At 39.3% G+C, this 14,070-nt stretch overlaps 1 protein-coding gene across 1 annotated transcript in view; it reads right to left on the reverse strand.

The window, feature by feature from the left end:
• The window catches only part of EIF2B3 (eukaryotic translation initiation factor 2B subunit gamma), a 120,105-nt gene that overhangs the window by 80,330 nt on the left and 25,705 nt on the right, over positions 1-14,070 (reverse strand). The window contains exon 4 of the mRNA XM_077752204.1: positions 3,256-3,415. Within this exon, the coding sequence (XP_077608330.1) occupies positions 3,256-3,415 (160 nt within the window). The remainder of the gene's footprint in view (positions 1-3,255; positions 3,416-14,070) is intronic.

A 14,070-nucleotide genomic window follows, 5' to 3' on the forward strand; every position in this document is an offset into this window, starting at 1 on the left:
CACAGACTCTGAAACAGGCTCCAGGCTCTGAGCTAGCAGTCAGCACAGAGCCCGACGCGGGGCTCGAACCCACAAACCGCGAGATCATGACCTAAGCGAAAAGTCGGATGCTTAACCGACTAAGCCACCCAGGCGCCCCTAAAAAAAATGTTTTTAATGTTTTATTTATTTCTGAGAGAGAGAGAGAGAGAGAGAGAGAGAGACAGCGTGAGCAGGGGAGTGTCAGAGAGAGAGGGAGATACAGAATCTGAAACAGGCTCCAGGCTCTGAGCTGGCAGTCAGCACAGAGTCTAACGTGGGGCTCGAACCCATGAACTGTGAGATCATGACTTGAGCCAAAGTCAGACGCTTAACCGATTGAGCCACCCAGGCACCCCAAATCTTGATTATTTTTGTTTCCCATATGAGGCTTAGCATAAAATTTACATAGAGTATGTTCTAAATTTAATAACTATATCAAACTGTAATGCATTTATAAGTCAGGGATCTGATCTCATACCAACTAGTCTGTCTGCATCTCAGTAAGTTGTTCACCTCCTTTTTGAATACTGTGCTTTTAAGTATATTTCCCTATAATTAGGGCATTAAATAGCTCCCTGTATTTTACATATGCTCGTATTATCGTACACTGTGACTTATAAATTCTAGCATAAATAAATTCTACTTCTGTAGGTTGTTTCCTCAATCACAACAATTTCAGCTTTCAGTATGCCGGAATTTCAAATCAATTCTGTTAAATATAATTAGAAACAGTGGGGGGAGTTGGGGATTGAGAAAACAGATAAAGCAGAAACCTTAGCAGAAAGTTTTCTAACAGTGCAGCTTTGAGAAATAAAGAAAGCTGAAGCAAAACAAATACAGGCTCTGAAGATCTGCCAACATTTGTTAGTGCAGAGGGAGCTAAGGGCTGATTGAGAGGGGACAGCCAAGTGTGACAGCTTTCACTTGTGTGATTCTCAAGCACACTGATACTTATTGAATCTACCCTGGACCAAGGTTGTATAACTGTGAGAAGTGGGGACGAGTTTAAGAAATACTACAGTGAACTGGATGGGCTAAATAAAAGTTGAATCTACTTTCTCTTACTGGGTGGGGGACAATAAGAGTTGCCTTTACAGGCAGGCTCCTCAACCATTCAATAACATCTACTGACTGCTCACTATGGGCCATAGCTGGGCCAAGTGATGGGGACAAAATGAACAAAATAGAATATGATGATCCCAGCTCTTACAGAGCTTACAGTTGAGTAGAGGAGAGAGTAAATAAGAGAGAAGGGCTACCACATATAGGCAAACAAAGGGGTATAATTTCATATTAGAGGGTCAAGAAAGGCCCCTTTGAGAAAAGAACTTGAAGGCTAAGCTAAATTTAGACTATGTGTGTTTCAGGGAGAGGGATGGAGAGCATTTTGGGCAGAGAACAACATGTGTAAAGGCCTGGAGTAAGGAAAAAAAAAGTACCAAAAATCCAAACATGACTTTGATCTTGCTCTCCTCAGAACCTGCCATCTACAAATCTTTTGGAAAGGAACTGGCAAGAGGGGAAAAAATGGTTACCAAAATTTCTAGCCATTAGTTATTATCCTGTAAGTTGGCAAGAACACAATTTGGTTGGCAAGAGCACAATTTGGGGAACTTGGACCTAAAGGAGCCACTCTATTAAACAATATCTGGGAAAAAGGAGACTGCAGGCTGTTTTGGCATTTAATAACAGCCAAGAGGTGGACCAAATATACAATTTGAGAAATTTAAGGTTCTTAAAAAAAATTCTTATCACTGAAATGCACGGTATTCCAGAGGAGTTCATTTTATTATTATTATTATTATTATTTTTACTGTTTTATTTATTTCTAGGAGAGAGAGAGAGAGACCGCATGAGCAGGGGAGGGTCAGAAAGAGAGGGAGTCACAGACTCTGAAACAGGCTGCAGGCTCTGAGCTGGCAGTCAGCACAGAGCCCGACGTGGGGCTCGAACCCATGAACTGCGAGATCATGACCTAAGCGAAAGTCGGACGCTTAACCGACTAAGCCACCCAGGTGCCCCATTTTTTTATTATCATTTTTAATGTTTATTAAGTTTTTGAGAGAGAGTGTGTGTGAGCACGAGTGGGGGAGGGGCAGAGAAAGAAGGGACAGAGGATCCAAAGTGGGCTCTGTGATGACAGCAGAGAGCCCTATGTGGGTGGGGCTCAAACCCACAAACCATGAGATCATGACCTGAGCCAAAGTCATATGCTTAACTGACTGAGCCAGCCAGGTGCCCCTCCACAGGAGGAATTTAAATCAGTTATTTAGGCGAAATTGAGTTTAAATTATAATAAAATACAGATACAGAGAAATTCAAAATTTCATGTTAAGAATAGAAAATCTTTCTATAACACAAATCTGAACATGACATTCTCTTGTTTAAAACTCCTCAACAACTGTGCTCACTCTAGACTGAACTCTAGATTGGGGATTGAACTCTAGAACTGTGAGATCATGACCCGAGCCAAAGCTGGATGCTCAACCAATTGAACCACCTAGGCACCTCAACTCCCACTGTTTCAAGGATAAAGTCCGAAGTCTTTAGTCTGATCTCTGTACGCTCTCCAATCCTATTTCCTGCTTCCCTGTAGTCCATAATCACACTCCAGCTAAACAGCAGGTTACCAGTGTACATAATACCTTTTCAAAGGAGAGAGGAGTCAGCTTAAATAAACTTTCAATGGCCAACGTGTGACAATTTAAGCATTAAATAGTTTTCTTTTTTATTTAGAGAGAAAGAGAGAAGATGCAAGTGGGGGAAAGGGGCATAGGGAGAGGGAAAGAGTCTCAAGCAGGCTCCATGCTCAGGGCAGTGCCTGATGCGGGGCTCAGTCCCATGACTCTGGGATCATGACCTGAGCCAAAAACAAGACTTGGATACTCAACTGATTGAGTCATCCAGGTGTCCCTAGTTTAACTACTTTTAAAAATTTGATTTTAAATTAGATTTTTTGTTTCTTTGATATATACATTTAATTATTTGAGGCTTAAACACAATGCAAATAATTCTGAGTGTTCTTTTCTGCACACAAAAGCCTCTGGACGTTACAGAATCTAACCAATAGTTTTAAGCCTCTTCAAGTCAGGAACTTTTCTGACTTTATGTCATCAACCTTTAGTACAGTGCCTGCAGTGCAATCAGTTCTCGATAAATGTTTCTTAAGTGAAAACATGAATGATAATAATAATTATAAAAACCTAACATAAAACCAAACTCCAGTTTCCTTACCTGTTTTCTTTTTCCCCTTTTGACCTGGAACTTGTTCTAAGCCATCCTGGCTTTTTCTCATTAACATGGCAAGTGATGCATCATGAGCTCTGAACAGGTCCACAACTTCATGTAAGGCAACATCTGTTATGAGATCACAGCTCAGGACTAGTACATTTGTCTGTCGAATGGAGAAGGGGAAAGTCAGTATCACAAAAGACAAAGGATCACAAAAATCATTCCAATTTTAGTATATGTGCTGCCGAAGAGAGCACAATGGAACACAAAAATCATCACAGTATAAACTTACAATGGCTTAGAAGCACACATGAACTGGACACTTGTTTTCAAACCTTTTTTATAGCAGCAGAATAAGTAACATAAATCGGCTGCTCTAACTGAAAATCTGCATCCCCTTGGGTGAGCCTCATTACTGCCAAATCTGACGCACCACTGGAATCCTGGGCTCTAAGGAACAGAGTCTGAAAACCACCACATTGTCTACATGAAACGTGTAATTAATGATCTTAAATTTATATATCCCTTTACAGTCTGAAAAGCATTTTCACATAGTCTGATGATTCCATATGGTTATGAAATACTATGAAATAGTCACTTTGCTACAGTACTAGAAAATAAAAGAATGAGTACAATATAATGCCCATCTTGCAAAGAGACCAATCTAATTAGTAAATAATTACAATACAACCTCAGGTATGTATAAAAGCACTCATTTAATTCTTATAACACCATGGGGTGGGATTGTTATTATTAATATTATTAGTTCTGATTTTTATGGATAAGAAATATAAGAACTAACTACTGCAGAGTCTGGCACATAATAGGCATTTAGTAATTATTTGATGAATGAATGAATAAATTAATGAAGTAAAAAAAGATATTCTCACGTGGTGGTTATTCTGATTGCAATTCTAGTAATTCAGATTAATTACAATAATAACTAATAATAGTAATAAAGATTTACTGAATGTGTACTCTTGGCCAGGAATTGTGATAACACTTTGCATGCATTCCCAATAGTGCAGTAAGCACTATTATTATTTGTACTTCACAGACAAAGAAACATGTTTACAGTAGTTAGGTAACTAGAATCTAACAACTTGTAATGACTATTAATATAAATAAATAATCTGTACTAGTGAATAGTATCTGAAGAAATGCAGTTTTGCTAGTTTGAAACCAATTTAAGGGATTTTCTAGTCCACAGTATTAGGTACCCAAAACACCTAAACTTATTTCTTAGATACTTTTAAATTTTGGCGCCACTGGAGTATCATTTTAAGAGTATCCATGCTAAACTAAAAAAATATCAATAAGAAGATGATCAAGATGGTGAAAGAGCTAGAAACATAATAGTGAAAGAAGAGAAGTTGTTTAATAGGGAAAAGGCTATCTGGGGAGAGAGTGGGTAGGACAAGGATTATGGGGTAGAGTTAAGAAAGAGATAAAAACATTCTTTACTAGGGGTGCCTGGGTGGCTCAGTTGGTTAAGCGTCCGAGTTCGGCTCAGGTCATGATCTCACGGTTTGTGGGTTTGAGCCCCACGTCAGGCTCTGTGCTGACAGCTAGCTCAGAGCCTGGAGCCTGCTTCAGATTCTGTGTCTCCTTCTTTCTCTGATCCTCCCCTGCTCATGCTGTCTCTCTCTCTCTCTCTCTCTCAGAAATAAATAAAACATAAAAAATTTTTTAAATGTTTATTTATTTTTGAGAGAAAGAAAGAGTGGGGAAGAGGCAGAGAGAGAGGGAGACACAAAATCTGAAGCAGGCTCCAAGCTGTCAGCACACAGCCTGATGCAGGGTTCGAACCCGTGAACCATGAGATCATGACCTGAGGTGAACTCTGATGCTTAACTGACTGAGCCACCCAGGTGCCCCAATACCTGTCAGTCTTAAGGAGGAACCAAATTTTACCTGAACAGCTCAAGAACAAAACTAAGAATAGGGAAAACATGAAGAAAAGTACTTGTGGGGGCACCTGGGTGGCTCAGTCAGTTGAGCGTCCAACTGGCTCAGGGCATGATCTCACGGTTCGTGGGTTCGAGCCCCACGTTGGACTCTGTGCTGACAGCTCAGAGCCTGGAGCCTGGTGTGGATTCTGTGTCTCCCTCTCTCTCTGACCCTCCCCTGTTCATGCTGTCTCTCTCTCTCTCAGAAATAAATAAAACATTTCAAAAATTTAAAAAAAAAGAAAGAAAAGTACTTGTGGTTTCCATATTAACTTGTATCTGTTAATCAGAGCTAGTCAAAAAGAGTAATTTTGTAAGCTGATGAGTTTCCCATCATTAGAAGTGCTCAAGCAGAAACTGGATTATCACTTATAACAATTCACTAAGCTAACGTTTATTGAGCACTTACTTTATGCTCAGACAGGCCGTACTCTGAAACAGTGGAGGAAATTTGGACTAGGAAGTGTTAAAGGGTGAGTGGCTAAGAAAAGCTACTTATTTTAAACAAATTTCTACCTATACATTTTGCTACTATACTTTATCATAAATGAGAAAACAGAAGTCCCAAAACAATCAATTCAAAAACTAATTCCTTAAATTTCAATTTAAATTAACTACACAAATGTTTCTCTATAATAGCATACCTGCAGTTTCTGAGGGGGGCCTCAAATAAAGCCTGATTCCTACTGCCCTTTCTGAGTCAACCAGGGCAGCCCCTCTTTTATTAATTTTATTTTCTTAGATAGGCTTTTGTATAAGCTTTGGTTTGGAAAACAGGTTTTGGTGTTTTAAAAAGTCTGAAAAACACTGAACAAAATTATTCCAGGTTTAAGAATAAAATGAATATCCACATGGACACTCTTGTAAGTGGTTCCAACTCTTCTTTTAATTTAAAATCAAGATTCGTGCTTTGGGTGGGAAAAATGGATGATTTCAACTCACATTCTATTATAGTAAAAAGTCATGTTTGCTCAGCAATTGAGGCTCAACTATAAGAATTCCTTGGCTTACTTCTTGAAATACCAGAACCATCATTTCTTTTTCTACATATATGTGTCATCATTTATAGCCTAAATAATTCCTTTTGAGAGCCTCTTCAAGTTAAGAAGTTCAAATTTGGATTTTTTTCTACTCTTTTGCTTAAAGCTATCTTAGTTCCTTTTGAATTTTAACAGAGCTAAAAAAATTTTGTGTTAGGAAAAAAATTTCCTAAGCTCACCATCTAGGTACCACAAAATATTAGCAAGTCAGCCCACATTATATGAAAGTTCAGGAATAGATAGCATAGAATACTACTTCTTATAACAATGCTTACAATGGCAGGGAACATGGGCTATTATTAAAGACATGTCAGGACAGCAGTATAGAAGTTGTCCCATTTCATTATAATGAAAATGACAGTTTGCTGAGAAAATAAAAACTCCTTTCTCTAATAAGATGGCTGATTTTTGCAAGCTGACTATTCTACAATAAATTTAATTATCTAGTGGACTCCAAAGTGAAGAAAACGACCCCAATGCAGATGTCTCTGAAGTGGGGGCAATGTCGTCTTGGAAAATAAGTGTGGTTATCACTGAGTGTCTGCAAAAAATAAATCTGTCAGTATAGTGAATGCCAAACAAGTCCAGTGTAAATGTGAACAGTCCACTGCCTCATTTTTCTCTTTGCTTTTAGATGACTTTTTGCTAAGCTGAATGCAAAATCCCCAAGGAGCACAAGAAACAGACCCCTCCCCCCACTGTCTGGTTGCCATCTGTTCTCAGTGTGAAAAGAAAGGCATCAGTCAGAAAGGGCAGGGCTTGGGATCCAGATGGAGGTGCCACTCCATCAGGCCCTCTCCTGCCTCTGCACCCCAAAAATGCTCCATCTAAAACTCATGGAGACCAAACACATTCCCATCCTCTTTGCAACTCCACCCCTTCCAAAGGGAAGTCTTTGCTCTTTGATCAATGTACTTTGTTTCCAAAGCTGGAAATCCTGGAAAAAGAAACAAAAGTCTAAAAGAAAAATGAAATCATCCTTATATCTTCATTCTACTACATCTTTATAAAAGCTGTAATAGAAAATAAATAACTGTTGTTTTGATTTTTATTCTAAAAATGTAAAGCCCATTCTAGAAATGCAAATATTCTTCTACTAACTGGAGCCCAGAGAGGAAAAGCAGAGAAACTGTTAAGAGCCAGAGGTATTTCTGATCACGTGTGACCACAAGCCATGAATAAACATAGACTGTTTGGACTGTGAAGGAACTGTGCATCTGAAATGTAATTAACTTGAAAGTTCCCTAGACACACCAATTCTCAGCTGCTTTGTGTTTCAGGTAACCAGTCTTTTCTAACACCAACAGTATGCCTCTTCTTTTGCAGAGACCAAATGGAATCTCCTCAGACCTCCCTACTCACTAATCTAATAGTCCTCAGTATCCCTTTATCCCAAGTCTGTTCCTTTAGAGGAGCCAGGGCAATGTCAAGGGCAAAAAGCACGGCTCTAAAGGACAGCAAACGTGTCTAGTTTTGACAAACTGGAAACACACAAGGTCTTTAAAGGAAGGCGAAGACAGCATGTTAGTGTTTGGGAAGAACTCAAGACCTCCAGGAATTCAAAATTCCAATTGCTGCCAGTTAGTTTTGGCTAAAGCAAACAAATTAAGCTCAGAAAACCCAATTACAAAGTCATGGCAAAGCCCAGAAATCTCTCAATTACAAATACATTTTCAATCAAGCCAAAACCACTGAGTAAAACTAGAAGAAAAAAACAAAAATTAAATAAAAAAACTGGATATATGTGTGCATGGTGGTAGTGGTATGGTGCAAGATGGTAAGAGCTACTGGGAACAGCCTTTATTCTTTTCCTGGCAGCTGCTCCATGACAGATTGTTGTAAATAACACAATCTGGCAAACAATTTCCTATGGCATGGAGAAAGAAAAACACTTATTCCCCTGGAAAAAAATGGTCAAGACAAGGTAACCACGCTTTCACCCACCCAGCACTTCCACAAACAATGGCTATGATCCAAATTACCACCCTGTACTCCACCCCTGCCCATATGGAACTAATGAATTCAGCTACTTGGTGCTACTATGAATAGTCACGATTTACATTTCCTATGTGGTCCAATCCCAATCCAACCCTCAAGAGTAGTTTGCTGCTTTAATAAACACCAATGTCTAACTGCAATGGAGACCTCACCATGCTTGATTTCCATTGAAAATGTCTGGAAAACACTCCCAGTCTGCAGTTCCCAAAGTGCATGGCAAAGGGCCAAATGCTGTTTTGTTTTTAATGAGTCTGGGGCATTAGGTACAGGAAGTAATGACCAGCTCAGTCTGTAAGAAATGTGATAATCCTTAGGCTTAGAGCTAAACATCCGTCCTGTGTTCCTTGGCTTAATCATAGTGTCACCACCACCAGGATCTGAAGTCAGAAATCTGGACATAATCTAAGAATGAAGTCCTCTCTCTCTCTCTCTCTTGCCCAGTCCCCTACCCAACATGTTACTGGTCACCAAGTCCTACTCTTTTATCTCTACTATGCTTACTTTAGGTCTCAAAGTATTCTTCCAGTCTCTTAGCTGGTCTCTCTCATTCCAGTTTTCCCCTATTCTAATCCATACTCCAATTTCCACTACTTATTTCATTCCCCTGCTTAAAGACAGCCTAAAATAATGTTCTCCAAACATAAAAAAAAAATAAAAAGTTGAACACCTATTCACTTATTCTCACTTACTTTAAAAAAATTTTTTTTAATGTGTATTTATTTTTGAGGGGGGGAGAGACAGAGTGCACGTGGGGGAGGGACAGAGACAGATGGAGACACAGAATCTGAAGCAGGCTCCAGGCTCTGAGCTGTCAGCACAGAGTCTGATGCAGGGCTTGAATCTATGAACTGTGAGATTATGATCTGAGCCAAAGTCAGACACTTAACTGACTGAGCCACTCAAGTGCCCCTATTTGCACTTACTTTCAAAATTTATTTAAAAATACATGGATCACTACAAGTGATATAATATGCTCTTCAGATAAAATATACAAAAATTGATATTTTAAAAAGAAGAGATAAAATGAAAAGATCTAGGGATTCTAATATCTTCCTCTGGTACTCCGTCCTGCACACCCCTGGCTTTGAGATCACCCCATTTAGGATGTCACTGTTTTGTAAGACTGAGTGTAAATTCCTTAGTAGGACACTAAAGGTCTTTAAAATATGACTCCACCTACCTAATTCAGCCTACTCTGCCACAATTCCCCTACTGCACAGCTATTGTTAACTTGCTGGAGTAAACTGCCAAAAATGCATTCCCCATTTTCTCTTCCCATCCCACCACACATACATTCATCAAGTTTCAGGTCCTCTCACAGTTATTATAAAAGGCAGTACCCAATATATTATCTCATCTAGAAATTAAGTCTTTTCTCTTCCATTACAGACCTTAAATCACTAAATTGGGTTAAACGGGTTTTTTTCCCATCTAGACTTTGAGGGTTTTTTTTTAATTAAAAAAATTCTTCTTAATGTTTATTTTTTGAGAATGAGAGAGAGACAGAGTATGAGCAGGGGAGGGGCAGAGAGACAGAGGGAGACACAGAATCCAAAGCAGGCTCCAGGCTCTGAGCGGTCAGCACAGACCCCTATGCAGGCTTGAACTCACTGTGAGATCGTGACCTGAGCCGAAGTCGGACGCTTAACCGACTGAGCCACCCAGGCACTCCTATTTTTTTTTTAGTTTTAAAATGCTTAAAGAGAGAGACAAAGACAGAGATACAGACAGGGCGTGAGCAGGGGAGGGGCAGAGAGAGGGAGACACAGAATCTGAAGCAGGCTCCAGGCTCTGAGCTGTCAGAGCCTGATGAACCATGAGATCATGACCTTAGCCAATCAAATGCTCGACTGACTGAGCCATCCAGGTGCCCCTAGACATTGAGTTTCATAAGAAGCTCTTTTTTCTTTGTGCCACCAGAGTCCAACCTAGTGCTGGCGAGCAAGCACCAGTAGATGTTATTAGCACTCTTCTGTTACCTCCTTTCCCTCGTTTAAACTGACTCAAAGGAGAAAACATCCAATTTTAGGTGTTTAGAGACAGCAGACTTTCCGACAAAGCTGAGAGTCCCCTTTGTAGAGACTGTGACCATGTACAGGATAGGGGCCAAAAAGGTAACTTGGCAGCTCCCTAAAGCAATGAGGGAGGAAATAAACCTGTTGCCTCCAAAAAAGAAAAAGGCAGAAATGTCTGAAAACTTACCAGATGCTGTCCTGAAGGGTATGGCTGGAGGAGATATGCTAGATTTATAATTTTAAAATGGAGACTCAACATTACCTTTCTAAATAAGTTCTCCTCAGGTTAAAAACAAATAGAAGAATTTTACTCATCTTTCCTGGGTGAAGCTAAGAAGTAACTGAGAATCTGTTAATTTCTAACATTATTAAATGAGTTAAATGCTAATCACTTCTAAGATTTTTTTTGAGGCAAAATATTTATTTATTGTCACTCATTTTGTAACATTTAAGACACAGAGGTTATTTATGAAAATGCAGAAGTTGTTGGTCTTTCTTCTATGATTTAAGTATCCGCAATTTAATTTTAATTGCCAAGTGCATGGACATTAATAGAGAAATAATAACGTCTTTTTTGTTCTCTCATATCAAACTTTCACTTTGAAAGAATTTATTACTCTGAATTTATTTATTTATTTATTTAAAAAAATTTATTTCTGAGAGAGGAGAGACAGCATAAGCAGGAGAGGGTCAGAGAGAGAGGGAGACACAGAATCCAAAACAGGCTCCAGGCTCTGAGCTAGCCGTCAGCACATAGCCCAACGCAGGGCTTGAACCCACGAATTGTGAGATCATGACCTGAGCCAAAGTCGGCCGCTTAACCGAATGAGCCACCCAGGCACCCCTACTCTGAATTTATTTCAAATAATGTCATTCTTTTCTTCAGTTAGACACAAATACTCCAAAGAATAAAAATATTATTGCCCCATTTCGGGACCATGAAACATGCTCTTAACAATTACATTACATATTTTCTGCCTGTAACTTGAATTTTAATTTTGTCCTGAAGTATGAAATATGTAGAAATATTGTCCAGTTTATTTGGAAGCCAGAAAGCTTGGGAGAGGATCACAGAGGGTAGTTAGGGACTGTGAAAAAGGGAAGTTTATCATAATATGAGAAAAAGACAACTAACAAGTTAAAAAAAAAAAAAGAAAGAAACTAAAACCATCCTCAAAAAGCAACTTTTAAGATTAGGTATGTTTTCTTTTCTTATTAATTTCACATGTGACTTTGAATGAGCCACTCCCTCTTTGGGTCTCAGTTTTTTTTTGTCTAGTATATGTGAGAGCTGTACCATCTCTGAAGTCCCATATGGCATAAAATTGTATGATTATAAGAGTCAAGCTATTCTTTTTTTTTTTTTAATATTTTTTATTTATTTCTAGGAGAGAGAGAGAGAGAGAGACAGCGTGAGCAGGGGAGGGCTAGAGAGAGAGGGAGACACAGNTTTTTTTTTAAATAAAAAAATAATTGCTATCCATATGCCTTTTTAAAAAACAATTATTTTTAAGTTTCATTCATTTCTTTTGAGAGAGAAACAGAGCATGAGCAGGGGAGAGGCAGAGAGGGAGAGAAAGAATCCCAAGTAGGCTCTGCGATGTCAGCACAGAGCCCGATGTGGGTCTTGCACTCACAAACCATGAGATCACTATTGGAGCTATAATCAAGAGTTGGATGCTTAACTGACTAAGCCACCCAGGCGCCCCCACATGCCTTTTTTTTTTTTTTAATGTTTATTTATTTATTTTGAGAGAGAGAATGTAGACAGGGTAGGGACAGAGAGACAGAGAGACAGAGAGAGAGAGAGAGAGAGAGAGAGAGAGAGAGAGAGAGATTTCCAAGCAGGTTCCACGCTGCCAGTACAGAGCCTGATGCAGGGTTCAAACTCACAAACAGTGAGATCATGACCTAAGCCGAAATCAAGAGTCAGATGCTCAACTGACTGAACCCAGGAGCCCAGAGAATATATTTCTTCATAAATGTTTTTTTTCTTTTTTCTTTTTAGTGTTTATTTATTTTTGAGAGAGAGAGATAGAGCACAAGCAGGGAGGGGCATAGCACGAGAGGGAGACACAGAATCTGAAACAGGCTCCAGGCTCTGAGCTGTCAGCACAGAGCCCGACGTGGGGCTTGAACCCACAAACCATGAGATCATGACCTGAGCTGAGGTCGGATGCTTATATGATTGAGTCACCCAGATGCTCCCTTTATAAATATTTTTTTTTACTTTTTTTTTTTTAAATGTTTACTTATTTTGAGAGAGAGGGAGACACAGTATGAGTGGGGAAGGGGCAGAGAGAAAGGGAGACAGAATCTGAAGCAGGCTCTAGGCCCTAAGCTGTCAGCACAGAGCATGATGTGGGACTCGAAATCATAAACTGTGAGATCCTGACCTGAGCCGAAGTCAGATGCTTAACTGACTGAGCCACCCAGGTGCCCCTATAAATATTTTCTAATCCTAAGGTTCTAAATTTTAAAAGCACCAAAGAAAGTGTTCAGGACATTTTCTCTGTCCTTCACACTCTTCCAATCAAAGAGCCCAGAAGGTGAAGAAGGTGAACTCCTCACTCATTATCATGTCCAGGCCATTTCTCTCACTCCATGACCTATATATACTCATTTGAAGTGCATGACAATAGACAAAATTATCTACTCCTCCTTGTTGCAGCCAGCTACATAACTGCCTGTCACCCTTTCTCTTTAGATATTATAAAAATTTTAAGTAAAGATAGTAAATTGAAGGCACACAACTATATTTCCCCTTCTCAAAACATCACTGAAATAAGTCAAAGGATTTTTAAAATGGTCCTAAACCCACAAAAATAATAAGAATGGGAAAGGAGACAACATTAAAAAAATGACTATGTTAATCATAGGAAAACTGAGAACAAACTCAACTTACACCAGATTCTCCAAAAGGCTGAGGAACTGATATAGATAAAAAGCAGGGGAGGGAGGAATTAAAATAAAGAAGGCTGATTGAAAGATCTTTCTTTTCAACTTGGTGCAATCCAGCTACTGCACATGTCCCACACTGGCAGAGGGCTGAAGAGAGTAAAATAGAAGACATCTAGACTAGGGAAGTGCAATCACAGTTGGGAAGAGGGGATGCACTTTACTAAAAAGTGGGGACTTAAAAAAGAATGCATACAGGGGGCGCCTGGATGGCTTAGTCAGTCAAGCATCTAATTGGTTCAAGTCATGATCTCATTCATGGTTCATCAGGGCTTTGTGCTGACAGCTCAGAGCCTGGAGTCTGCTTTGGATTTTGTGTCTCCCTCTCTCTACCCCTTCCCCCACTCGCACTCTGTCTCTCTCTCTCTCTCTCTAAAAAATAAACATTAAAAAAAAATGCATATATGATTCTGAGATATCCTCCCTAAACCTGACCACAACTCATTTCCTGGAATGCTAGCAGCCAGGTCTTTACCTTTTAGGGAGGATAACAGTTTTCTCCAGGGAATCTGGGTAATCCAAGAGAAAAAAACCCCTAAAGATAGAGATATAAGAGATCCACCAAAAAAAGAGCCCAACCACATCACCGTGTCACCCTATAGTGAAGCTCACAGTTGACATGCCCCACCCATATATAAAAATTGAGGGAAAAGATAAAGGTATTGAAAATATGAAAGAAAAGATAAGAAAATTAGAGAGCCAGTCTAAGAAATCCAGGAACAGAATAAGCAGTTTTCAGGAAAAAAGGAACAGAAAAAATAGATATGGAATCATCAACAAAATTATTTTTTAAGATTCCCCTAAACTGAAAGACAAGAATATCCAAATTGAAAGGGTTCACTGAGTGAAGGGCTCACA

The sequence above is a fragment of the Crocuta crocuta genome, unplaced genomic scaffold, assembly GCF_008692635.1.
Source record: "Crocuta crocuta isolate KB4526 unplaced genomic scaffold, BGI_CrCroc_1.0 scaffold367, whole genome shotgun sequence".
In the NCBI taxonomy this organism is placed as follows: domain Eukaryota; kingdom Metazoa; phylum Chordata; class Mammalia; order Carnivora; family Hyaenidae; genus Crocuta; species Crocuta crocuta.